General features: G+C 41.6%; 2 protein-coding genes and 1 long non-coding RNA gene across 28 annotated transcripts in view; 2 read left to right on the top strand and 1 right to left on the bottom strand.

Moving 5' to 3' along the window:
* ZAR1L (zygote arrest 1 like) overlaps positions 1-16,518 on the top strand; it is a 93,933-nt gene extending 77,415 nt beyond the window's left edge. For 2 of the 17 annotated variants that reach the window (XR_003513759.1, XR_003513757.1), the window contains exons 5-13: positions 513-629; positions 5,539-5,655; positions 6,521-6,646; positions 8,016-8,415; positions 9,385-9,537; positions 10,509-10,636; positions 11,546-11,629; positions 12,752-14,334; positions 15,071-16,518. The gene's annotated coding sequence lies outside the window, so the exon portion shown is untranslated. Of the gene's footprint in view, positions 1-512; positions 630-5,538; positions 5,656-6,513; positions 6,647-7,734; positions 7,899-8,015; positions 8,416-9,384; positions 9,538-10,508; positions 10,637-11,541; positions 11,630-12,751; positions 14,335-15,070 lie in introns of all 17 variants that reach the window. The other 15 variants (XR_003513762.1, XR_003513766.1, XR_003513772.1 and 12 more) reach the window with 15 other exon arrangements.
* FRY (FRY microtubule binding protein) overlaps positions 1-27,700 on the bottom strand; it is a 329,597-nt gene that overhangs the window by 3,322 nt on the left and 298,575 nt on the right. For 3 of the 8 annotated variants that reach the window (XM_027557463.1, XM_027557467.1, XM_027557469.1), the window contains 11 exons: positions 26,936-27,106; positions 23,916-23,924; positions 20,658-20,858; positions 19,936-20,097; positions 17,104-17,270; positions 15,511-15,853; positions 12,237-12,386; positions 10,997-11,095; positions 9,510-9,593; positions 2,979-2,996; positions 836-946 (listed from right to left, as the gene is read on the bottom strand). In XM_027557463.1, coding sequence (XP_027413264.1) covers positions 836-946; positions 2,979-2,996; positions 9,510-9,593; positions 10,997-11,095; positions 12,237-12,386; positions 15,511-15,853; positions 17,104-17,270; positions 19,936-20,097; positions 20,658-20,858; positions 23,916-23,924; positions 26,936-27,106 — 1,515 coding nt within the window. The remainder of the gene's footprint in view (positions 1-835; positions 947-2,978; positions 2,997-9,509; positions 9,594-10,996; positions 11,096-12,236; positions 12,387-15,510; positions 15,854-17,103; positions 17,271-19,935; positions 20,098-20,657; positions 20,859-23,915; positions 23,925-26,935; positions 27,107-27,700) is intronic. The other 5 variants (XM_027557468.1, XM_027557464.1, XM_027557466.1 and 2 more) reach the window with 5 other exon arrangements.
* Positions 16,894-26,952, top strand: LOC113902331. Of its 3 annotated transcripts, none has more exons than XR_003513775.1 (6): positions 16,894-17,305; positions 17,444-17,610; positions 21,486-21,645; positions 22,400-25,311; positions 25,470-25,772; positions 26,865-26,952. It is a non-coding gene; the product is annotated as an uncharacterized LOC113902331 (long non-coding RNA). The 3 variants fall into 3 exon arrangements; XR_003513776.1 differs by having other exon boundaries at positions 22,400-24,824; XR_003513774.1 differs by having other exon boundaries at positions 22,400-25,772.

The raw sequence follows: 27,700 nt of genomic DNA on the forward strand, positions 1-27,700 counted from the left end.
TAATTTTAAGAGAGAGGAGGAAAAATCGTAATGTCACATTAGTATTAATCACAGAGGTAAGGATATTTTCCCTCAGATTCACTGGAACCAGAAGATCCTGTGTTATTAAGAAATAAACCATAAAGAGAATCTGTGTCACTTCTAGGGCCCCTGAAGTGTACTGTTGAAGATAGCTGTATTGCAATTTGACCTCAAGAGCATTTAAAAAAAGAACAGATGTGAATTTAAAGGTTTTTTTCCTTTCTAATGCAAACTGAGGATGACTGTTTTCTTTGGGAAGTTGATTTACCCAATATCTTTGCCTTTCTTCATTCCCAGCTTGCTCACTGAACAAGCTATAGAACTGAAGCCCTCAAGGACAGTCTTCACGCAGATGCTGCTTAGACACAATGATACACTCCAGCCCCAGGCTCAAAATTAAAAGAAGTTAATAAGCCTTTTATATAGTTGTTAGACTGTCTTAGACACATAGTTTTTAAAGCTTGAAAGTTAATCTCTTATTTCAAATCTAGGTAAGTTTTAAATACTGAAGGTGTGTGGATCTCATCGCTAGGGTGAGCACCTCCCTCAGCGCTGTGCCGAGCTGGCTCCCCGGGACCCTCAAGGCTGTCCTTGCATTTTGTGTCCAGGTAGGTCACTTGCCTCGCCCAGTCCTGGCACCACCAAAGGAGCATGGAAATAAATAGGAGACACTAGTGTTTTAAGACTTGTGCTTAAGTGAAATGATTATAAATGTTCAAGTGATTTTATTACACACAGACTGGTCGGGGGCAGAACAAAGGAAAAGCAGTGCCGAGCTCATGGCAGGACCTGGGGCTGGGGGTGGGGTGCTCACCTCTGGCGTGGAGCTGACTTCGTGCACCTGGCCGATGAGCTTACAGTAGGACTGAAAAAGCAGCAGCAGCTGGAAGTGTAGCTTATACAACCTCTGACACAGTTCCAGTTGCTAAAGAGAGAATTTGTGTAGGAAGAAATAGTTACTAAGGATCATTCTTACATAGTAAGTGAAATCTTAGTGGAGACGAACATTTTTTCTTTTTAAAACAAGGAAGCGTAACTAGCTGTTACCATTCTAAATAACACAGAACAATAAAATCCAATCAATGAATATCAGTGAGAAATTCACAGTATAATATAGAATAAAACAAATCCTGTAAGATTACTAAATAGAATTAGTAGCTATAAAGGGACTTGGTGAACTGCCAAATTTCCATTATATTTGTCCATTAGATTTAATATCTACAAATTACAGCTGTGGTTGTGTTAATTTTTATAAGCTATATGTCTTTTAAAACATTTTCTTTTTATTAAAAGTATATTTGAAAGGCACGACATTAAGTGGTTCTAGGTGTCAAAATTTATCAATTCAGGAGACACTCGAGAGATTATTCCTCGTGACGATTTTGGCTGCCACTTAGGGTGCAGGCACGGATCTTAAAGTTTGTAAACACAGGAAAAGTCATGTGATTGTCTAAGGTTCTGTGCCAGTTTTACCGACAATGTTTCTACTCAGTGCTCAACAGATACATGTTGAATTAGATATAAAAAGGGCCCAAAGTGCTTACAAAAAGGAGAAATGATGAAAAGCATGCAAAACTTTCTGTGGAAAGAATTTTTTAAAACTATTCCTACAAAATGGGCCTTAAGCCCTATAGACACCTCTGGAATTGAAAATGTTTTCATTATATAGCATACATGTACTGTAAAGTAAGGATAAACCATGAGTAATTCCAACACCGATGATCATGACTACTGTTTGAGCTGTATCTGCTTAATGGCCTCTAAACTTTGCCTGTTTATCCCAGGAAAGGGTTAGCTGCTAAGTAGAGGATGGGATTCTGCCAGAGGAAAAAGGACAGCCTTCACCAGATAGAACTGCATGGCTCAGCAGTCATCAGTGAAAGTGGGTTAAATATGTGGCTTAAACCAACACTTCACCATTCAAATGTGGTTAAGTAAGGATAAACAGGGCCTTTCTTTTACTCTTGGTGTGTGTGTGGAAGTTGCTCAGTCACGTCCAACTCTTTGTGACCCCATGGACTATAGCCCACCAGGCTCCTCTGTCTGTAGGGATTCTCCAGGCAAGAATACCGGAGTAGGGTGCCATGCCCTCCTCCAGGGGATCTTCCCAACCCAGGAACTGATCCAGGTCTCCCGCCTTGCAGGTGGATTCTTTATCATCTAAGCCACCAGGGAAGCTTAATATGACTAAAAAGAATGCAGAATTGAGAGCTGCTGAGGTGCTTAGGTGACTGCTGAGGTGACATAAAATTTTTTTCCCCAGATCACTTTAAGGAGAGAAATGACAAGAATTTAAATTTAGGTTTTTAGGAAGAATATTCCATTAATGGTATTATTAACATACGTTTGATCCTAATTTTTAAAAATGACTCTAGTTCGTGCTAAGACCATGCTGGATAGAGTTTTTCTTTCTCCTTTCTCCCTGGCCCTTAGGGTAGGGGGAAATTCTACTTAAATTTTTGTGATCTCTCAGTGCTTATAACAAGCCTAAGTTTAAAGAAGTAGCTATACTCACTCATTAATGCAAATTAGGTCTTTGGTTGTTTTAGTAACACATTTTATGATCATTTAAACTTTTGTTTGTGGAAACCTTTCAAAATCAGGTATTAAAGACAACTTTCAGATAAAAAAGTATCATCTAAAAACAGAATGTTACCTTTCACAAGTTAGGGTGAAACCCAGCTATGAAAACCCTGACTTTTCTAAGTGTTCAGTAATGGTAGTTATTACTAGAAATACCCCACCTAGCGCATGGGAGTTCATAGCAACATAGGTTTCTATTTTGGGAGGAAAGCAGCCTGGAATCTAATAAAAACTACATGTCTTAGTCTACCAAATAAAAGAAAATGAAACAAAAAAGGGAAAAACATGCTAAAAGATATAATAGTCACAGTAAAAATAAGATTTGTTATGGGTCCATGCCTAAATGGACAAAGTATGAAAGAAAGTTAACTTACTGCAAGAGATTCCATTTGCTACACAGCAAGCATGGCACAGGAAACAAAGGAAAGGAAAGAGAGTACAGGGTCAGTGTACTGCATGCAGCAGAGAGCACGGCCCTCTTCAAGAGCAGAGCCGTCCAGCAGTATTAGCATCGCTCGCCCCACCGTGATAAATGCTTGCAAATGTTGTACCCATTCAACATGCACAGCGGTCCAGTTTAAGACAAGCTCTAATGGGAAACGTGTCATTGGAAAACATAATTTGCGATCCTTTAGATTCTCTTGATTAGTTGCTTTGTTGATCTTGGAGGCCGTAAGTGAAAACTTGTATTGCTTGAAGATTTTAGTGTTTAAATGTGAATAACATGTAAATGTAGTAAAACTGTGAAGATGCCATTGGATTAATTTGGAAGAACTACCGCCCCAAACAGTCATTGCTAAATGTTAGTTAAGGCAGAGTCTTTTATGTGCTTGGCTCCGTATCTGCTGAACTATGACTATCTAATTAGCATATAATTAACAATCTAAGTGGCATTTTCTTTAGTCCTATTGCTTTCCACATTGAGAATATCTGACAGGAGTGAGTGAAAGTCACTCAGTTCTGTCCGACTCTTTGCGACCCCATGGACCTTATAGTCCATGGAATTCTCCAGGCTAGAATACTGGAGTGGGTAGCCTTTCCCTTCTCCAGGGGATCTTCCCAACCCAGGGATTGAACCCAGGTCTCCCGCATTGGAGGCCAATTCTTTACCAACTGAGCCACAAGGGAAGCCCTCTGACAGGAGAGCTATATATTACTTCAAAGGATTGAATGTTGTCTTTATCCTCCCAAACAAGTGTGAGCTATAACAAGTAACCTTGCATTTTATTTTTTATAATTTTTCCCCCATTAGTGAATTTCTAAAAGTCTTCTAGAACCAACCGTTAGTCTAGAAGAATATAAATTTGTACTTGGGCCATGTTCAGCTACAGCTGTCATATTTTTGGTGTCACCATATTGTAATCATAGACTTGTTAGGGAAGGTTTCTGTATGTGGTAAGAGATTACCACAACCTGACTGAATATTAAAAAAAAAATCCACTTGGCCATTTCTAACTATGGGTCAATACATCTGGTTCTGGATATTCAAAATATTTAAGGATCTTCTATTTCTAATCACCGATAACAAAAACCACTTACTTTAAAACTCTTTCCCAAAAAAACCTAAATTATCATCAGTTTAATATGTTGTACTTAACATAAGGTACAGTATACAAAAAATAAAGCCAGCAAATTATTATTAATAAAACTATCAAATTATTAGTATCTTCAAACATAAAGCATCATCAGTACCAACTCCCTCACCCCCTGCCTTCTCAGGGTCTCTTCTTGTCTCACTTGCTAGTAATACCATGTGGGTCTGGCACATTGATGACTGCTGTATCAAGTTTATTGAGTAGTTTTTTTGACCCTGGCTGTAAATAGATTTTAAAGCTTTAAGCCTGTGATAAAGATTATACAACCCAAGTTATTTACTATTTTCAAGAAAACTTTATAACGATTATGCTAGACATTTTTATAACCAAACCTTACATACGACTGAAAGACAGAGTCACATAAGAAAGGATTACAAGGCTAGTCTTAAATCTACACGTACAGAGTCTCCACTGTGAGGACTTTTTAGAAAACATCAAATTTGATTGAAATGTTAGTAAGCACCTTAGCATGTAACTGCTTCTCCCATGGAATTTACTTTCCAGAAGCATGGAAAGAAGCAAGTACTGAGCAATTACAGGGTCTTATGTGAAGAAACGGCTGTCTTTTTACTGGTTTCCAAAACAAGGTTGTAATCCCAGAAGGTCGTCAGATCAGCTAAAGGAAAATCTTCTCTGTTTAATGAAGGCCAACGAGACTTTCTGACTCCAGCCTCATGCTAAGGAATTTCATTGTCAACAAATTCCTCCCACCTGGCACTCAGGGCACAAAATTGTGTTTCTTGGGAGCTGGCCAACTTGATGAACACCGGTTCTCCGAGTCCTTCTTACACACTCCTTTTTAGGTAGGCTAGTCTAAGCTGCATTGATATTTACTATCTCAAAAATCCTTTCCTTGGCCTCAGGCTGGGACCAAGTTTGCATTTAGAGTTTCAAAAAGATAGTGAAAAATGCCTTTCAAGGAAAATGTTAAGCTTTTTCCCCGCCCTGTGCTAATATTTTCTGGTATCCAGGTTGTAAAAATAATCCCTTGAGAAATCTTTACAGATGTATTTGTTTTTGGTGATTCAAGATTCTTTTGAAAATGTGGAAATGTCACTGTTTTATTTGGTCACAAACATTTTCTTTAAGCCCTGTTCCTGTACACCTGATACAGCGTGATTTATTGAACTGGATTTAGAGGTATGTTTTCTCAAAATGAGAAGAAAAATTAAGTCAAGATATTAAGAACCCACCGTAGACAAGGTAGCTTTAAAGCCTAGACATCAGCGGTAGCACAGCCATTCTTGTTTGTCTGTACTCTGCTCTGAAAGGAGTGCTTTGCTTATGACAGCTAGTTAGGTGAAAAATCTAAGAATTTTTCTTTTTTTTTGGCATGCAGGATCTTAGTTCCCTGACCAGGGATCAAACCTGCCCCTCCCTGCATTGCAAGTGTGGAGTCTTAACCACTGAACCACAAGGAATGTCCCCCCCTTAGAAATTTTTGACATGTCAGAAGGTAAGTCACAGTATTACTGTTAATATATTAGCTATGGTTTTCACCATGTTTAATCTCTGAAAGTCACTGGTTTAAACTAAACTTGATAGAATTTAGAAAATCTAGCCAAGTGTTGAAGCTTTCCTACTTTTGTGTTGCATGTGTTGCTTCAGTTGTGTCTGACTCTGTGACCCTAGGAGCCCCTAGGCTCCTCTATCCATGGGATTCTCCAGGCAGGTGTACTGGAGTTGGTTGCCATGCCTTCCTCCAGGGGATCTTCCCATGCCAGGGGTCGAACCTGTGTCTTTTATGTCTCCAGCATTGACAGGCAGGTTCTTTACCACTAGCACCACCTGGGAAGCCCACTCTGTTATATAGATGCTTGTGACCTCCTGAGCAGGTAGAAACAATACGTTCTCACTGTTGCTAACATCACTTGGCTCTGGCACATTGATGACTGTTGTATTACATTTATTGAGTAGTTCTTTTGGACATTTGTCATGAATATCTTCCAAAATTTTGAAAGATAAATACGTTTAAGCCTCTAATATAGATTGCACAGCTTGAAGTATTTACTTTTCAAGAAAACTTCCACTTCAGGAGGCATTTCCTTAGTCAGTCTAGAAAAGAGATTCCTTATAGAGAACGACTGACTATCTGAAGTTTAATGGGTTACAGTTTAGCTGGAGAAACATTTTGTCTTGTTCAACATTTAGCTTGTTGTTCAATCTGTAGAACAGAGGTTGCAGGCTTCTCCCATTCATGGATTAGGCAGGGATAGGAAACACACAACCAAGAGGGTTAGTGTCCAAGAAGATTCTATGATGATTTGAATGTAATAAAATGTAGTGGGGCTAAATGTAAATTATTGTACTTGAGTCCATAGGGTCGAGTGTTCAAGTAGTGCTCAGAAATGGCTGTGAAATTCCGTGTCCATCAGCTAAAATCACTTACAGCAGATGAAGCGATGACCTCTGCAGCTTTCCCAGGGCCAGCTCTGCAGAACCAGGAGGTGAGCTGTGCTAATTCACTGAAGGCTTGAGGTTGTGGCCTGGAGAGCCCAGAGCTGCAACGCTTTACCCTCACCTACATTTCTATGAACTTCAGCTCCCCAGAAGCCACTCCACAATGAATTCCACAGGCAATGGATAGGTCAGTGCTGGCTTTTAAGTCATGTAGAGATGTGTCTGTCTTCAGGATGTGCACAGGTGGAGAAAACACTGGTAAAGCCATGTCTGGGACTCACACGCCCACCTTGTTTTACATCTTATTAACTGTGCGCTGTGCCTCATTCTAGAACTGGTATTGTAGTCACCCAATAGCCTCAAGTATTAACTAATCATGCCTGCCTTAAAAAAAAACAAAAAAACAACTTCTGTTCCAAAATCCTTCTCACATATTAGAAGCACTTTTTTCAGGAGCACGGTTTGTTCTGTTTTGTACACGCACTGGGAATCCTCCTCCAAGGCTCCTTCCAGGAGGGAGCCCAGCACGGGGGCCCTTGCATCTTAGTACACAGAGATGGTTCTCACAGCAGCAAAGAGGAACACTGGCGTTTTTCTCAAAAGGCACAACTCTTTCTACTTGGCGTTCACTTCCCCATTTTGGGGCCTAGGTACAGAGGCACATGTTCCTATCATAAAGAAAACAACATCGTGATGGTTGACTCTCACCTGCAGGGTCAGGAACTCACTGCACAAGGATGGTGGAGAGCCACCCAGCTCAAGGTGGCTGCCACTGCTGCTGCCACTGCTGCCACTTTAGGAAGGCAGGCCTGGTGTTGCTAGCTTTTAATTTTTTTTATTTTAAGAGATGCCATAAATGCTGTTTTGAGGGTATGTGTGAACAATTTCAAGTTCACACTTGTTCAAATGTGTTCACACAAGTTCAAATGTGTTCACACAAGTTCAAAATGTTGAATCAATTAACTTGTACAAGCTGAATAAAACATGTCTGTGAATTGGTTATAGCTTATAGGCTACCTAAGTGTAAACTCTCCTCATTAATTTGATGTCACAACTTTATATTGAGAATAGACAAAAAGTCAGAAAATATTCAACATCTAGAAAACAATTATATTCTCTTCCACAAATTCCACAGTAATTTCTCACTTATGTCACCTGTTAAGAATGACTAGAAATCGGCTACTGCCATTATGGGGCAAGCCTTGGGGTCTGGAGACTTCACATGCCTGTCTGTACGTGGTCATCATCTCTGGCCAGCTGACATCTCTAACTGCTCAAGAGTTTGCTAGGTTTAGTAAGGTAAGCACTAATCCTTCCACAAAGTCCACGCTTGTCTGAAATAGAATATACACGTGGAGTAATTTCTGTCATGTTGACTTTGCAATTTATATCCAGATATAATTTTATTTTCCCCAGACATAGATTCTTCAAGTGAAAGCTTACTTCCTAATCCCTGCTTCCATCTGTCGTCATGCAAAGAGTGCTCAGAATAATGGGCACCATCAAACTATTCCAGAAGACAGAGAATCTGACTTAAAAAAGAGAGCTGGAGTAAATCACTGGAGGATAAGCAGTGCTCTGAGGTCAAACATTTGTTCGGTTTTTCTTTGGAATGGAAGCCAAATGGTAGCTCCAATTAGAAAAATAATCTCCCACCAACTCTGGATATAAGATCAATATTGAAATGGAGCAACACCATCATTTCTGCACAAGGCCCACCTTGAAGGTGATTTCTCATCCTTTGAAGGCCCCACACTCTGACATGCTTTTCTCGATGTGATAGTGTAATTACAAGTGGACATCTCTGCCTTGACTAGTAAGTAGCCTCCTAACCTGTCTTCCCAAATCCTCGCTTGCTCACTAGGTCTATTTTCACAGGAGTGTGGGAGAGCCCCAGTCTAATCACACCCTCCTGTTAACAACTTTTAATTGGTTCCCATTGATGTCAGGATAAGCACCCAAGCCCTGCATGGTCTGGCTTCTGCAACTTTTCTCCTGGTCACTTCCTACCTGCCTTGCCACACAGGATCCCTTCAGTCTTCACAAAGGGTCATTTTCCCTGCCACTTTGGGGCCTTCACAGGCTCACCGAGCCCCTGCCTTCCACCCTGCAACCCCTGGCACACTCCAGCTCAGAGCTGAGATCTCTGCCTGAATGGCACTTCTGTGGAGAAGCCTTCCCGGAACCGCCCTCTCATTAGGCCAGGTTTTCTGCTATATCCTTTCATAGCTCACTGTTCCCACCTTTCCTTAATGGCACTTGTCACAGTTTACACACATATGACTGTTAATGTCCATCTCCCTGAATAGATCAGAAGCTCTACCCAGGCAGAATTCACTGTTGTACCCACCATGGGGACCACTCAGCAGTAACTACAGAATGAGTGACTTCACGCTTTTCTGCCGAGTTTCTTTTACAAGGCGGCACACATTTATAAGCCAGCTGGACTGAGGTGTATACTTAAAGCAGTTCTAAATGAGAAGAAAAATCTGAGTGATTGCTGAAAGGTCAACAGAGACTTTCTTCACTGAAAGAAGTGGTTCAGTGAAGAATTAATGATTTTTTTCCCTCTTTTAAAAATTTTTAATTGAAAGATAATTGCCCTATGACATTGGTTTTATATTCTGAACGAAGAACAGTTTTATTAGGAAAATGGTTAGTATAGTTAGTGTCCAGCAGAAAGGTTATTTTTATACTTCTGCTTTTCCAAAAAGAAGACCCTCCCCCACCAATCCCATCAACACACCATCATGCTTGGCTCATGTCATTCTTGCTTACTGTACAGGTCTCGTGGGAATGTATGGGATGATGCTTCCTCCCTCTTCCCAAGTTCCACGCTTCTTGGGTATATCAAAACCAACACACAAAGTCAGAGCACAGAAAAGATGAACTCTAACAGGTGTTCATTACCTTCTCCTCTGAGTCCCCGGGTTGACAGGTAATCACTCCATCTCTCGAGCCTCCTGCAAATGTCGCCTTACAGTTTGCGAGCCACTGTTGTCAGAGAGAGAGACACGGGTGAATTCAGTGGTGGCTTAAGAATGTGTTTACTGTAAGAAAGACCTTACAATAATAGCCCAGCTATTTAAAGATTCTGCCAGCTTAACTATCTAGTATAGTAACTAGTATAGATGTGAAAGGAACCTTTGGGTAGAACACAGCAAGCCCCGAAGAGCTGAAACTCACACTTGACATCAAAAGACTGGCTTGTTCACCAACCAGAATTAAAGGATTACTTTTATTAACTGATGCCCGAGAAGCTGGAAAACAGTGAGTGAAAGAGCCACAGAAATAGAAGACAAAGGGAATTGCTGCAGTAGAATGTTAGAACTCTCTCTTTGACAGTCATGGAAATGTAACAAGAAACAAAAACTTAAGAATGAATGTCTTCTGTGTATGAGGTACTTGTGCAGGGCAGTTTACATACACTCTTTCTATTTCAAAGGCAGTATTGAGTTGGAGTTAACAGCATGAACCTTTGAATCCCACAGACCTGGGTTTAAATAACTACTTTTCAACCTCCCAGCTAATGAGAAGAATAATAGCAACTCCCAGGGTAGTTGCAAGCATTACATGATTTGAGAGAGATAACTCTTACCAGGTTATTGGATATATAAAAAGGACTCAGGAAAATGACAGCTGCTGTGACTATTATAGTGTATCACTGTCTTATAGATGATGAATCTGAGATGACAAGAGGTTAAGTAACTTATCCAGGGTTACTAACCCTTAAGAAACTGAACTGCAGTTTGAGTTCAAATTCCATCTGACTTCAAAATCTACGATCTTTTTATAGTGTCTGGTCTACGATGGGAAGTGCTCCCTGGAAATTACACACAAATATTTGTTGGAAATCAGGAGGTCTACATGGATGGTTTCTGAATCACTTCTGTCTGTAACATTTTACAGTTTACATCTTTGAAGGAAGGAGGAAGAAAAGAGCAGGAGCTGAGGCCAAGAGAAACCATGGTGATGGGGAGAGACAGCTACTGAGAGTGGTGGAGGAGAGAGATGAGATCCATCTCAACCAGTTTTGGGTGAGGCGAACACTGGAAGGATGCAATTAACAGTTTTATTAATCAATTTCTGAGAAAAGAGAGGTTATAATGTTGATAAAGTGATACACATTAAACAGATACCCACTTTCCCCAATTTCTTGGTTAGAAAAATTATAGGGCTAAAATTGAAAGCTGAAAAAATTTCTCTTTTGTAGGTATCATTTTTATATAACCCATACTATTGATAGTTCTACCACCATTAAGTTGGAAGACTGGATACGTCTGTCTTCTCCCAAAAGGGCCTCTCTTGTGTTATTCACATCGCCTCCCAAGAGCTCATGGTGGTTGGGTTCATTTGGTGTTAATGAAACTTATATGCACAGAGACACAGACGCTTACTGAGAGAGTGGCCTCTTTCCTGTTGTTGTAGGTATCCAAATATTCTTGCAGTTCTAAAACACTGAACTTGAGCTTGTCCAGAAGTCCACAAGAAAGGAGCTAATAAAGACAGGAAAATAATTTGTATTAAAATAACTTCCAGAGAGACACCTTGACAAAGGCATGGCCACACAGAGAGAAAAGAGAAGTATATTTAGATGTAATATAGAGTGTGTCGGGGGTGGCATCTGTTTTAATAACCTGTACAGTCTGTAATTTTGCTCCACTCTCAGAAGCAATTGCACTTGAATATGACTTGCTAATTTAAATTTCCTGTGAAGATACCCATTTCCCCCATATCAGTTTAGACAGACAGATCTTAACAAGCATTCTACAGAAGCCTGCATTAAGAATCGGCATCCATTTTATGCATGGACTCCAGTGTCTTCATCCAGTAGTACTCCGGGAAATGTGAAGACAGACCTCCAACTAGGTCTTTGTATTTAATTTGCATTTTAAATCATTTAAGATGGAAAGATTTCTCATATCGTATTCTTTGCTGCAAGACAGCCAACCACTAATCAAGTTCTTGGAAAGAATGACTCTTCAGAGACTTTCAGAAGTGAAGCACATCCTCACTGTCTCTAAACCCCAGTAAGTCCTGAGCAGATGAGACGGTTCTGTGATATGCATGGGGGTTGGAAAGAGGTGCCCCTCTCCCCTACAGAGAGCTCGCCGGTCTTGGAAGGTTAGCATTGTGTTTATATAGTCACGATTCAGCAGTCAGCCAGCGACTACTTTAATTATCCTTCAAATTTATCATCTGCAGTGGGGCTGGACGAATCCAGCAAGAGGGCAGGTGGTCTCTTGAAAGAAGAGAAAGTGATGACATGGTGCCTCTGGGGATCCATCTGGCTGGCTGACCTGGCATCATGGGGACTGGCTAGGGCTGCTCTGAGAGGTTAGCTCACCATGTTCACAGCCTTTAGGGTCATCAGAGAGAAGCACCATGGACACAGAGGGAGCACAGGGCTGGGGAGGAGGGTCTCTCCCTGATCTCCTGCAGTGACAGCCTTGGCTGGCCACGCACAGCCATTCCTGTGCAGACCCAGGCCTCTGGGGCTCCCATCACCACACAGCGCTGCTCACAAACACCGGAAGTATCTTTCCAACAAACTGTAATTACACACGTGCTTCCCTGAAGTTCCACACTCTCCGCTGGGCAGGCCGTTGACCATGGGAGTAGGCTTGGGATACTCACGGTCTCGGCGTCCACGAAGAGTGTGGGGCACTCGGAGCAGGAGGTAAGCATCTGGGAAGAGCTGACAAACTTGGATCCAATGCCCCGGAGGTTATCGCCAAGGTAACTGGCTGCATCACAGGTTAGGAAGCAGAACCTCTTCTGAATATTCTGAAAGGCAACATAATTACTATTTGTAAAGGCCATGTTTTAACTTAGGCACTAGAAAAAAACTTCTTTAATTCTTAGGAAAATATCAAATCAGCACAGGTCCTGCATGTAGTGGCAGGCCTGTGTGTGTGTGTGAGATAGGAACAGAGTGAGTGTGGACAAAGTTTCTTCCTAAAATGTCATTTCCCAATGTGTGGATGCCCATGTATCTTTTAAATAAGTGCTGCTTTGCTTTTTTGCTGATGGCCAGTGCCAGCCAGAATCTTTCGCCTAGTGTGTTTGTCAGATGAGTAAGTTCTGAGATTACTTCAGTATGGGTGAGAGGAAAAAGGTCATGAGATACGACTCCTTTCTATCATTCCCAGATCACAGCTCCCAGAGACAGGAGGACTAAAATGGAGCCACAAAGTCTCTGAAGAAAGAAAGAGTATATTCTGTGTGGGACCTGTCTCCCTGAGAGCTTTGCACATTGTCACCTCATCAGTGCTCACAACCAGGTAAAGAACCTGAGGTTAAGAGAGGTCAGAGGACTCGAGATCATGCAAACAGTAAGTGATGGAGTAAGGGTTCTAAGTTCACATCCCTTTCATAAGTGATAATGCTTTGTAAACGTTACTATTCCTCCTATACTGCCTGAAGAAAAACCGTAATTAGGAAGAATCTGACTCATGGGGCCTGTGTCAGTGACAAAATGAGAACATTTTTAGCCCCAACTTCCAACTCAAAATATCTTTTAACAAAAAGAACAAAATATTTAACCAAAAAATAATTCCAGATCTAGGCATTCGCTTTTCCCAAAGAGATTTCATACCTTTTGAGTTGGAGAATCTAATCCACGAGAAATCCTCTCTGCCCTGCTATGGGGTACTTAGCAGGTCCCCCAAACAGCAGCAGGCTCTTGGTTCCTTATCAGTTATACTAGAAAAAAATGCCAACCGTGCTGCATATTATTTTTATTTAATATATCTGAGAGTCTTGTCATAACGCATAACATTATGTCTTATGGTGGTGTTCGTTTTATGTGCAATTTAAAATACTTGACAGAATGCTGCAGCTGAGAGGAGCAGGAAATGCCGTGTATCACAGAGCTATTAACAGATGACTGGCAGAGTGAGGAGGAGCCACGTCCTCCAGGAAGTTGGGTTCTTCTCTCTCACCCAAGAATATGGTCAGACCTGGGTTTACATTTTATTGGACTGAGAGGCTGGGAACTTTAGCGCCACCTATGACTTCCATATAAAAACAGCATGTGATTTGGTGACATTGTGCACACAAATGACAATATTCTAACCCAGGAGCACAGGAAGGAAATAGAGTGACGGAGACACTTGGAAAGCCATCCCTGCTGGACCATTAGAAACCATTTCCTTGTTTTTAAAAGCAAAGTATTTTTGCAGTTAACCTCCTCTCTACTCCGTCCAGAATCCACCAAATACAGGGCAACGTGGTGTCCAGACCACAGGGGAATATCGGGAAACTAAGTAAACAGCCCCAGTGAGTGTGTGATGAAAGAACCGTAGACTGTGTGTCTGAAATGTGCTTCATTGCCAGCATACTGGAACAGCGACTTTGCTCTCAATCACAGAGCATCTGATGGTAGCTGAGAAAGTTCTTAAAGAAAAATGTAATATTAAAAAAAATAGGAGAAACACAATTTGTATTATTATTGCAGATAAATGTCTTAGGAATTGATCCAGTCAACTGATAAAAAAAAAATCCAAACTCTAGTGTTCCTCCCAGTACCCAGCCCCATGTACCAGCTCACATGACAACCTGTTGATGTACTGGCATTACGTGGAAACTATACTTTTGAGATGTACATTAAAAAAGTTTTTTTCCTGCTGCATTTACTGAGCGCCTATTGTGTGTGAGCCACTGTGCCAGCCACTGGAATCAAAGCAAGACACCGTTACCTGCCCTCCCCTGCAGGAGACAGACACCTAAACAGGTAATTCCAACAGTGTGGCAGATGCCTGGGATCCCAGGTCAGGAGTGCAAGGGGAGAAAGAGCTAAAGGAAGGCCTCATTCATGGAAATGCCACCCCATCAGGGATCTGTATGTATTGGGAGCACAGCTGAGGGAAAACAGGAGGTGATGGTTCTCGGCAGAAGGAAGAGTCCTGCTCAGGACTATAAAGTTGAGCGTGCAGTCTAGTAACTAGTAAGACAGGATCACAACAGCCAAACATAAATATACACGATTAACCATTACTTAAACACAGACTTTAGAACAATATAATAAATTACATTTTTCCTGAATCTTTACAAATTTACCTCAAATGGTAGCTTTGGGATAGTTTGTTTTTAAATTTCAGTCTGGCTTAATGTTAGGGTGTTTCTGGATTCTTATCTTTCAGCAGCCCACTGTTTCCTGTTTTAAGGCTAACAGTCCCTCCAGCCCCCAGTTCATCCCAGACAGGTCTCATGAAAAGTAAACTGGAAAACTTGTGAGTGGGCCACACAAATAACAGAGAATATGGAGACACTAGCTATTAGTACTATTGGTATACAATCCTCTAAGAATGGAAGGGCCTCCAGGCTCAAAAACCGATTTTACTTTTATATTAACTAAATTATGGCTTCCTGAATTTGCAATTATTTAAAGCAGATGATCCCATTTTTTCCACTTTTCACATAATTCCTTATTTTCCTATCTCTCCCTTTTGCCATGGTTCTTCCTGAAGGTGATCAGAGGGCCCCATTCCTCCATCCAGCACACATTACCATGCCTTATCTCATGATGTTCTCAAGAGAATCAACCTCTCAAAAAGTGTCACAGGCTGGCAGGTTGAAGGAATTCATGGTGAGTGGGGATAAAAGATAAGGAAAAACCACGAAGAAGAAAGAGGTACACCAGAGGTCGAAGTGGAAAGGAGCTGGAGGATGGGCTTGGCTGAAGACGCCACCTGTGGTCCCGAAGGCCTGGCTGCCTGCCTGTGCCTGATGACGCCAGTGAAAGCCGGAGGGGCCAGCGAGGATCACGTTCCGGCAGCCCGAACCACCCAGCACAACATCTCCACAATGAACGGAAGAAAGGATGAAGCAGAGGAAACTGAGGACAAAGTGTAGTGTAAACCCAGGGAGAGACCAGCTGGCACCCGCGGAGCCTTTGTGGGCAGCGCACCTTAAACAGGGAGGAGAACACGTGGAACGTGTACACAGCACAGGAGCCGTCCGAGTCGCACATGAGCTGGTTGATGTGGCTGCGCCAGGCCTCCTCGGCGTCGTCACAGGCCGTGGGCTGAAAGGCGGCAAGGATGGCCGAGAAGAAGGGCGAGGGAGGGGGCGACACTCCCCTCTCACCTTCCCCAAAGCTGGAAAAAACGCAGACAACAAAGTCAGGAACAGCGTCCTCCTCACCTTTGCCGGCAGTGTCGGTTCTCACCCGAGGCACCCTCCTGCCCTCTCCTCCCGTGGGGGTTGCTTCTGGAGCCTGGCTCTCAGTCAGAGGTCTTGAGATTCTGATTCTAGAAAAGAGAATTTTTCACCTCTAGGATTCCGTAATTCCCAAGATTCCCCAATTCTGATACGGGACCGCTTTTTAGCCTTCAGCAACTGACCCTCACTTTCCTGCCGGCCTTTCCCCAGACACAGGGCACATTCACTCCTGTGCTTTGACCCATTTCAGTCTTTTTCATTTTTCACTTTAAGAAAATGAGAAAAATTTTGAATCTTTTCACTTTTCCTTTGTGGAGGGAGAGTAATAGTGGGTGCATACACATAAATGACTAGGAGGAAAAGGGCAGAGAAAGGAAAATAAGAGAAATTCACAGTGAGACAGAGGGAAACAAAGGAGAGAAAAATAAATAAACTGAAAAGTCAACATTTCTTCTCTAGGTATCACCCTAAGCTGTTTCTCTGACAAAAGGATACGTGTCACCATAACAGAAAGCCTCTGTCTAGCCACGTCAGAAGCAGTGTTCAGAGGAGTGATTTTAGGATTCTGACTTTCTTCTCCTGAAGCAGATCTGTAGCATTATCTGTGATTTATCCTAGATGCCACATTAAGTTTTTTTTAAAAAATCTATTCCTTTATGTTTCCTGTTTATATTCTCTGACTAGATCTCACTTGTCTCAGAAATGTCAGTCTTGAAGCTGAAAGCCACCCACATTAAAAAAAAAAAAAAAAAAAGTAGGTATGTAGCTCATAAAGGGCCTCTTGTTCTGGTCTTTTAACTCAAGATGGGAAGAACTCCATTTCCAAGCCTTGCCAAGCTAGCTTATCTTCAAAGCTTACAAGGTCTGGACCACGTCCCCAAGGGCTCCTTTTTGGCTTTTTATGTTATTCCAGGGCTTTAGGGCTTCCCTGGTGGCTCAGTGGTAAAGAATCTGTCTGCAGTGTAGGAGACGCAGGTTTGATCCTTGGGTCAGGAAGATCCCCTGGAGAAGGAAATTGCAACCCACTCCAGCATTCTTGCCTGGGAAAATCACATGGACAGAGAAGTCTGGCGGGCTACAGTCCATGGGGTTGCAAAGAGTCAGACACGACTGAGCGCCTGAGTACATTATTATTCCAGGGCTCTAAGAGTTCCTATAGGCATAGCCTTACTGGTTCCGCATAAGGCCCTACACTGGAGCTGGAAGATTCCTTACTGGTTGACAGCCTTCCAAGTCATGTCAGCCCGGACTCCTTTGCGAGGAGGTCCCAGAGGCACAAGCCTGACGTTAAACTGGAGTTGGAGCAAACCCAGTATGACGTGCCATGTACACCCTTTACCTGGCAAGAGTGAAGTGGTCCAGCGCTCGGTTGCCTTTTTCTTCTGCGTCAGTCGTATCCAGGCTAAAGCTGTCGCTGCATTCGAAAGTGGCCGGGAGTTCATTGATGGAGCTGGAAAGGTCATCCTCCTGCACGGTGGCGTCCTCCTCTTCCTGGACGGCATCAGCCTGGGAGCAAAGGAGAGAAAGGAATCCCCCAACATGTAAGGATATCCAGAGGCAACTCTGAAATCCAGAGAATAACGGAAATCAGGGGCATCTGTCTTCTAGCTATGGTATAGTCAATTTGTGTAACCAGACTCAAGAATTCTCTGAAGCATTGTTCTTTATCTTCTTTTCAGCCTTTTCTGAGAGAGTTCCCAAAGAAGCTGTCAGAAGATTACCATATTTGATCCACACTTAAGGAGTATAAATGCTAAACTTGGAAGCGACCCCCTGGGTCTGACCTCCACTTTCAAAGATGAGGAAGTAGATACTCCACACAGGAAAAGGACATGCCTAATACCAGGTATGTAATCAGAGCCAAAGCCAGGGTGAGAGACACCCATCTCTGGATTCAGAGCTCTCTTCGTTGTACAAGCCCAGTGTTCTAAAGCAAGTTACCTGGAGTTAACTCTCCAGTATATAATTTGTAGTATGTCCAATGTTACCGATAGAAACTAGAATTTAGAATCATCAGTGCCTGGCATAGTAAAGGCTCCTGAAGTCTCTGCCATGCCCATGAGTGACCCAGAGCTATTCATTGAGCCCGCCTCTTTGACAGGCCTTCCATACTGAGCATCCTCTGAGCTCCACATACATATATGCTTCACTCTTGGGAATATCCCCTGAAGGCAGCACGTATATATATGAGAGGCTGCTCTTGGGTTGCCGTAAAGTGTAGAATGAGCAGGGAGATGAGACGTCTCTAGGGTGGCAGAGCTGGGACCACTGAGAGGCAGGAAAGCGACTGGCAGGTCAAATGGAAAAAGAGGCTGGGCTTGAACCCAGGCCAGAGGGAAATCATCTGGAGGACCAGTTGTTCTTCGGGAGAGGAAGGAAGGCAGCCTGACCACAGAACAGAAGAGGAGAGGAAGAAAGCTTGTGTACGTGGTTCAGTGAGTCATTTTCTTAAAGACAAAACCAGGGCAAAATAGGCATATGAAATAGAGCGTTATCACGGTTGACATCTGGCTGCCCCTTTAGTATTTTGAATCTAGGATTAAATAGGGAAATTAGAAATGTTTACAGATATGTAATTACATTACAGATACAGATATGTCATGTCTTTGAAGGAACTGCTTATAAATACTGAGTTTCAGGGGCTTATCCATATCTGTCTCTTCCTGCTCTTTAAAACTAGACTGGTGCCAACGAGACTGCCGACTGGTCTGGGTTATTAATGTATATAAACTTAATCTACTAGGGATAGGCTGAGATCTTATAAAAACATCTTGTTTTCTCTAACAATACAGATAAATCAAATTTTGCAGAAGCCCAGCTGATGTAAAAAACAGAGATAGCTTTTCAGAAATTAAACTCAGCCTTGCCCTGATAGATTTCTTTGTGAGTCCATGAAAGTATTACTTAGGCAGTGCTTTGTATGAGAAATCTATATAACTTAGCATTCAAAATAGACAAGTTGACTACTGCAAGACTGAGAAATAACATATGCTAATAATAACTTCACATTTATTTTGTGATGTCCGTTCCATGAAGTTTAATTCCAAAGGTTCTGGCATTTTAATCTCAGGTTTCCTTTCTGGTCCCCTTTTTGGCTAGAAAAGGATTCTGCTAATTCTCAGAATCCTGGTCACAGTCCTTTTGTAATGGGGAAATCTTAGAAATAATTATTTTTCAAGCTTCAATATTTTTAGGTGATTGCAGTTTGGTTGGTTGCCCTTGGTTTACAGTATATAGATTTTGCTAGATCTCAGATATATTTTTAGTACACTGTATAAGGATACAGAATAGCCAGTATTTTATTTTTCTGTAGAAGCATCAGAAAGAATATACTTTTATAAATCTGTTTTCTATGTATGTTTTCCTGTTTTCTCTTTTAAACTTAAACTACCATAACCAAATTCAAGTTAAAGAAAACTTTAATCCTAATAGTAATAGGCAATTTTGGAATATCTAATATAAGAAAATAAAGTTCTATACTATTGGCCATTTATGTGGATACATATGTGAACACAGTGTGGAAGTTGATAGTTTTATGGACAAAATGGCTTATGCAAATCAATAAAATAAACCTTAAATGAAATACACATTTTAAAGTTTTTCTAAAAAGCTGACCTTTTAAATAAGGAAATTCTATCCATTACTTACTTTTCTCCTCAGAGAGCCGATTAAGACAGTTTTGTGCATAATACTGTGATTGATACTGAAATTTGTGATAGCCCAACAAAAGGCGAGAATGCAATCAGTGCACAGCCTGTATAATTGGTTCCTACATAGGAAAAAATGTCACCCAATCTATGCATACACCCACACCTCACTTAACAGATTGTTTTATAAAAGTCATGACAAAGAACATCAGTTTCCCTGTCTCAGCCATCTGAGACATTTGTTTTGCTGTTAATCAGCAGTGTTTGTGCTCTCTGGAAAATGCAAAACGTTTCATCTTAAAAGGACCTCAAATCAAATCTCTTTCAACCAACAAGAAGATGGTTGCTTAGGTCTTTTGAGAGTAAAGCAACTTCAAAACCTAGGCTCAGGGGCACTAACAATTATTTCATAAAAGATAAAGATAGTCCCTCCACTTATAACCTGCTAAGAATGCTCAGAAAATTGGAAATACGTTTTTTTTTGGAAAGAAAACCACAACCAACAATTGCCAAAATCTCTTCACCTTTGAACCCTCAGAAATATGAAGATTATTCATATCAGGCAGAGCAGCATCAAAGCTAGCCATCCTGGTGTTAAAGGAGTGAGGGTCAGCAGGGGTCAGGTCACAGGCGGTCGTGAGTGATTCCATGGGGTTAGTCTCCTCCGAAGGGGAGAGATTCATGATCTGTCGAGAAAGCAAAGGAAACATGTGTGACGTTCCCATTCTTTACAAGCTCTGATTACTTTTTACATAAGAGTACAAACCAGTGTACAAGCTGGTTGCTAGTGGACAGGTACTAACTATTGAACATAGTAATACATACTTCCCTGTCATTAGAACTTAAACACCGCAGCTGGCAAGGCCCAGCACTGTAAGACACAAAGACCCCTTCTCTTTCCAGATAACCCCAGCAAAATGTCTTATTTCCTCAAACTTCAGATGTTGGAGGAATTTTTTTTTTTTTTTTAAAGAAAGAGTTCAGCATAATAAGTTATTTAAGGAAAATCTAGGCCTGAACAAATCTGATGGCATTCAGGGCTGATGAAACCCCTAGTGGTTGTCTCCATTTGCACCCTCCAAAGAAGCTAGTTAGAATCAGACAGACCCCACCCGACAGTCTCAGATTTGAGTTTGGCAGCTGTGGGAAGTTTCTTTAGTTGCAACTGGAAACTGCCCTGCTGCCTGAATGACAAAGAGCAGTCTCCCAGTTTCTTGGGAAGAAGAGGTGGAGAGTTCCTACTTACGAGGTCAGAGTGCTCCAGGATCTGGCTGGTGGTGAGGTCCTCCTCCTCAGAGGACTCGTCAGAATCCTCGTGGTTCATTTTATTGAGGCTGGGAGAGCTTCCTGAGAGCTGGCGCTCCTCCAGCAGCTGCAGGTCACACTTGTCCAGACTGTCCAAAGAACGCCTGCGGACTCCCCAGTTGAAGTTGTCCATACTCTCGCCCTGAAATCACACCGTCAGCTGCTTTTTAAGGCCAGAATTCTCCCACATGTACAGCTTCACACATCTAATCAGTCATAGCTTAGCATCGATATTTTCATTATGAATTCTCAAGCCCTCACCTCATGGACACGGGCACCAATGATTTTGCTTACGTGTTGTGAAGAGTAGTAAACAGCACACTGTTTTCACCTAAATACATGTTAAGTCACAGATAGATGTGATCATACACTCTTCTTTGGCACAGTGGGTAACACTGTTTTACAAGTTGATTTGGGAATACTCTTAAAGAGCCATGTTAACAAAAAGCTATCAGAAAGAGACTGTTAATATCAACAGAGGTGTTCCTTACCTACTCCCTGACCCCCACTGTTTAGTACTGTTGTCCAGAGAACAAAGTAAGGGCTATGCTTGTGGCACAGTCCACAGCTTCTGGGTATTAAGTTGAAGAGCATTAGGTACACATTCCAGCCTGTTTCTGCCACAGCAGTTTTCACAGATAAAATGCAGAGTTAAAGGGTGTCAGAGAGCAGCTGGGCACAGTCAGACGATCATGCACGATGCAGAGGCCAGAGCAGCAAGGCTTCAGTTTTGCTTTAGGCTCATCTTTAAACAATTGTCCCAACACAGGAAACAGTTCCCTCCCTGGACCTGGAAGGATTGACCTGGTACCAGGGACTGTTGCTGAATTGTACATGTGTGCTGAGAACTGGGCTAAGCGGCAAGGTAGAGTGTTACAGAAAGATTCCAGATATATCTCAGGTTGTCTCTACAAATTATCATATATTAAGTAAGTTCATTTAATTGAATATAATTTCTTCCCCCTAAAAACAAATGTGGGTTTTATTTCTCTCCAGGAATAAAGCAAGAGAAATATTACTCACCCATTGGTGAGCAAATTTGAACCTAAACCAAATAGGTAATCTGAATAAAATCTAGCACAGAATCTTATCATGTACATTAGCCATTTTAAACACAGATGGTTCACTGAAATAAACTTTCTGATGAGAGCTCAGTTAATAGCATAATCATATAATTTCAGGGAGAGATGTAAATTACTATTAAAATTAATGAGTTTTTTCCTCTGGTTTTATGGGTCTATTTTTTCTGGCTTCTAATAAAATAAAGCCTACCATTCTAACAGATCTCTGGTATAATGCAACGGGTAAGAATCCTGAACACATTCTAGATATTATGTGGAAATTATCATTATTCACACCATTTATGATATTTATGATTATCCTTAGGACTGTTTGATTATACGACTCAGTATTTGATTTCTATAGTTTATAGCTCTGTCTGTACCTTTTATCTGTAACTACTGTGCTACATTACCACCAAATGATTGTTTTTATTTATTTTTTTTATTGAGGTAAGTTGATTTGCAGTGTTATACAATTGAAGTGTACAATATAGCAATTCACATCTTTTTAGATTATTCTCCACTTAAAGTTATTGTAAAATAGTGGCTGTATTCCCTGTGCTGTATAATATTTCCTCCTAACTTATTTTATACCTAACAGTTTGTTTTTTAACCCTGGTAGGGAAGGCTTACTGTTGTGCTGGTATTTTAAAACAGCTGTTTCACGGAAAGAATGAAAAAAATGTGGAAGAGGCAAGAGCTCCAAGAAGAAAAAGAAAACACAGTATGTGAAGAAATAAAGAGGGTAAAGAAAAATGAGATTACAAAACAGAAAAAGGAATGTGACAATTACTGGGTGAAATGTACAACTGTGAAACAAATTCACAGCACTGATTCTCTTGCACTGAATCAATGGATGGATTGGATGAACTGTCTCAGGCAGCAGTTCTGGAAGTCGCCCACCCTGAACCTGGCTCACACTGAGCTGGCAGAGAGATATATCCAGGGCCAGGAGCGCTGCACTGGGCACAGTGCCACTGCGTTGATCTGACCACAGCTCAGGTGAAGAGGAACTGGGAGTCAGGGAAGCTGTTCTCGCAGGGATAATATTTGGTGTCCTGCTGGAGGATGCAGTAACTGCATCGGAGGCAAGGATGTTGAAACCGTTTCCCTAGTGGCGGCTGAGGGGTTGAAAGCAACAGTAGCCTGGCCTGTGCTGGAGTCTGTGGTGATTGAAAGTCCTCTGGGCCTTCTCACAGCACAGGACCACCCCCACTCGCAGAGCTGCCTTCTAGCTCCCCACACCCAGATGTCGTGTTTGCATTTTACGTCACCTTTGGGGTCAAAAGCCAAAACTGTGTGTGTGTGAGAAGACTGAGAAGGTGGCTGGCTATCCTTGATGGACAGTGTGCATATGTCGGTTATCAAACCTAAATAACCACTCAGGCAGAGTTCATACCGAGATGAGAAAATACTCACAATGGAATACTGTAGAAGTGCTGGAAATCATATTCGCTGATATTGGAATACCAAAAAAAGAATTATTGTTGAAGGAACGTAGAAGTCAAAACATGTTCCCCAAAATGACCCTACTCAGACTTAAGCCTATAAGACTTGGATATAGTGTGCTCATAGGTCACTCTGTCCAGGATAACACTGGCTTATGCCTGTTGTCTGGGTGTAATCATTACCAGACTCCTTTTTAGTTGCAAAAGGTCCTCACTTGGATAGTCATTCACCCTACAAAGATAGCTCTTAATTCCTAGAAAATAAAAGCAGTTGATTGGAAGTGGACGTGGTGTATTATTTAGATAAAGCTTGTTGATTTCACTTTTAATAAAAGAATTAAACCACAAACCCAAACCATTCCAGTTGTGCAGCTGCCTAATGAAAAATTATAGGATTTCTATGGATCATACTTAAAAACTCACCTTCCCTCAAGAGAGAAAATTATGCAACTTCCAGAACTAGACATATAAAGATTTTAAAACTACATTTTAAAATGTATTTACACTTTCAGGAAATATTTTCTTCCTCGAGCAACCAAGAAAAATACTTCTATCACACACATCTCAATACAAATGTGCAAATAGGCATACATACTCTCCAAGGGGAGAAAAAGCAATTATGTTGTTATAAATCTGCAATGATGCAAAACACCTACTAGCGTATCTGAATTGAAAATAGTATCATCTTACCTGAAGTTCCTGGGTAGCAGATTGAATGGACAGAAAAACAAATAAGAGGTCTATTTAAAATGATTATATTACAGATACTCAAGTGCATTTGTCTTAGTTTTAACACAACAGCCACTAACAGTGCTACCAGTATATACTTCAGTAGAGGCGCCTTAAGAAGCAAAGATACACAAACCCGAAAGAGGAGAAGTAGTACCAAACACCGGAAATTCAAGGCCTCTTAGCAGTGGATGACGTAGCGGGTAACAAATCACAAATACAGTTTCTGAAATAGCTTTCCACTTCAGTGACAACTTTGGCCTGTCTCCTCAACACTTTTTTTTTTTTTTAGAATGTCTAAATTTTTATTTGTGAGAAAACTGTGAAATGTCATGGAAAGACTAATGAGGGTCATCTGCTGGGGGAGAAAAAGGTGGCATCACCTCATCCTGCCCACAAAACCAGAAGTGTTTGTGATCGGGCTGTTTCACTGCTGAGGTGCAATTAACAGCAAAGACCCAGCACCCTTTAAGGATTCTGAAGAGTTCAAGGCAAACCTTTCAAGACTTAGTCATACATTGAGACTAACGAAAGGAATAGACATGACAAGAAACTTGTTTGTCTTTTTTTATAAATGCGTTTTGATCTAGAAGCCAAATATGCTTACCTTTTGTAGAGGAGGAAATACTGAAATTATTCATCAGTGACAGTACAGAGGAACAGACACTTAGAATGCCTATTCTGTGCCCAAAATTATGTGAGAAGCTTTACATAGGTCACCTTACTTGATCCCTCACATCAGCTCTACAGGCAGGTATTATCATCCCCATTTGATAGATGAGGAGCCAAGAGAAGCTGCTTCGCAGATTAAACTGGGTCAGAGGCTGAGCTAAAGTCAGAGCTGGACCTGCTTTGACCATCTGCGACTCTGTAAGTAGGCTAGAATCCCTTATTGTAACCTTGTGGAGAAGTAACATTCTCAAATAGTTTATCTTATTTGGATAAAATACATACTGTCACACTCTTGTGTTTCTTTTAAAATCATAATCATACAAAGTAACCACTATTTTTTTTTTCTTTCTAGTTCTTATTGGCTAGGACAATCGAGAAAACCCTACAAGGAAGGCATAGTATCTATCACTTGCTGTCCCTGACAAACATTAGCATAAAATTTGTTTTCAAATGATGAGCATCTAAGGTTTTCCTTATTTTGATAGAAATTAACTCTGCAATTGTGTCTGATTCTTCTACTTGATAGCATTCCTGCCAGATCCCTTCACACAGCCCATTTGTCTTTGTATGAGACTGAAAAAAATGATGCTTCTCTTGTTCCATCAATTTTTCCCTCCTCATTTTAACTTACAGAGTGAAAAGGGTACTACCTAAGCTTGAATTCTAGCCTGAGAGCAAAGATGAGGTCAGTTGCCAAAATTAGGAAGTTAATCTTTTGACATTCCATTTGACATTCCAAAATGACCTCTAGCTCATTTTGAAAATATTCAAAACAGCTGTATTTTGCATTACACTTTTTAAACAGTTTTCACCACATGTACTTGTTGATTTCTTTATTGCTAGTTATGGTTAACACAGAAAACTGCAGAACTGTTTCCTGGTTCAAGAAAATTCAAGGTGAAGAGCTGACATGTTTTAAAGGTGCTTTGCAGTCAGTGCCTTTAGACTCTTAAAAGGACTGGATCTGATAGACCTGTTTCCAGGGGAAGAATTGGGGAAGGAAACATTCTTCATTCTGAGGACATGACTCTTCCTTGCTGGCACAGACAGCCAGGGTCGTCAGTGGCCAGTAAGGACAAAAATGGACAGCTCCGTGACCTAGCCTTGACACGAGTGGATTGGTCAGCAGGTGTTCTTTTAGGGAAGGTAAGCAGTTACCTGAAGTATCATTTCCCACAAGTTTATAATTAGGAGGTGCCCACCTGCCATAGGGCTTCCCTGGTGGCTCAGATGGTAAAGAACCTGCCTGCAATGCGAGAGACCCAGGTCCGATCCCTGGGTTGGGAAAATCGCCTGGAGAAGGGAATGGCAACCCACTTCAGTATTCTTGCCTGGAGAATGCTATGAACAGAGGAGCCTGGCAGGCTACAGTCCAAGGGGTTACAAAGTCGTGTCAGACTTGACACAAGTGAGTGACTAACACTACTACTACTACTTACCATAGGATATGACAAGCTTGGAATCTGGGCTTCCATTTGAACTGTGTGACTGGCAGAAAGCCCTCTGTCTGGGAAGTATAATGTGGAGCCCAACACACACCAGGCTGGGTAGCAGGCATTTTTACAGATGGCAACCTCATTGAAGGGAGCTTAGTGCCCATCCCAGGAGGAAAAAGCCTGCCTCTCAGCTGGAATATGCCCCCAAGCTACTAAAACAATGCTCCTCCTTCCACTCCCAGTTTTCAAAAACATGACTCATAACTGAAGCAGCTTATTACCACAATTATCACTCAGATACACAGATCTGCATCTGCCTGTTCAGACTTGAATTCAGATGCTCCAGGTGTCAAAAACCAGCCAAAAGCAGAGCCAGGAGCTCTCTTACATGTTAAATCTAATTTCAAGTTCTGAGGAATTCAAACAGCACAAAAATGCCAGGCCCTCGGGCTCCGGTCGCAGGCTGTAGCAGGCAAGCTTTGAAATCACCACATAAGAGCAACTTCATGCTTAATGAAATGCTTTGCCTGTTTTTCCCAGGCACCAGAGAACAGCCTGAGACCCTCAATGTTTCTGGTTTTTTTTTTTTTCAAGTTCACCTTTGGACTAGACACACACACAGTCTCCGTGTGGCCATTCAAAGTCAGATCTCTGCCATTTAGAAAGAACTTGGAACCGCTTTGGCCCTGGGCTCAGACAGGAAGGGTGGGGTGACTTTTGACCAAGTTAAGCTGCTGTACTTTAAATAAACTGATCCAAAATAAAGTTTACAAGCTTTCTAATTAAAGAACTCACTATTTAGCAGGTAGAAAGAAACCGTTTCATTAGCAAAGAAAAGGCTGAGCGGATGGTTTTCACTGAGCCTGTGCCTACCTCGCCATCCTCCAGCTCCACGTCTAGGAAGTCGAAGTCTCTGAAGACCCGGAACTGCTGCTCGCTGTTGGTGTCATCCATGTTCTCCTGCTCCCGGGCCCCGTCCTCGGACGACACCAGGCTCGTCTGATGCTCCAGCAGGTCCAGGTCCCCACACGACGAGAAGATCACCTGTGAACCGAGAGGGCTCTCCTGAGAAACCGCTCTCCCTTCGGTGGTTTGAGCTACAGAACCCGTAACTGGCTCCTCGTAGCACTGTATTTCCAGTACACACCTAATTCCTTAAGTGGGTATTTTTAGAATGTTCTCTTATTATTTATGTTGGACAGGTGCCTTCAGATTAAACTCGTTGCAAAGACGCAAGTTCACGTACTAGGAAAATGTTAGAGTCAAATCGTTGCTTCTTAATGAAGACTGGATCCTACGTGTGTGTGTGTGTGTGTGTGTGTTTGAACTGAGCGTGTCTGTGTTCACAGACAGTCTACAGCAGCCAAGAAATTTTCCATTGTTTCTACACTGACTGAGGTTAGAAACTGTATAGATTCACATACACATACACATCACATACATATTATCACCTAAGAGTTTAAGGACTACTGATGCCAACAAAATGTGTTACTATAGAACGAACTGTGAGAGCAAAGGATTTAACCCTTCGAGAGATAAATCAGGAACTGGTAAAGAAAAAGAAACCTAAGTCAAGAAGTACAGAACTTGTTCATTTGAATTACAGAAGAGAAGCTGAGCAGCCGTGTTCAGAATTCA

Source organism: Bos indicus x Bos taurus, chromosome 12 (assembly GCF_003369695.1).
Source record: "Bos indicus x Bos taurus breed Angus x Brahman F1 hybrid chromosome 12, Bos_hybrid_MaternalHap_v2.0, whole genome shotgun sequence".
Classification (NCBI taxonomy): domain Eukaryota; kingdom Metazoa; phylum Chordata; class Mammalia; order Artiodactyla; family Bovidae; genus Bos; species Bos indicus x Bos taurus.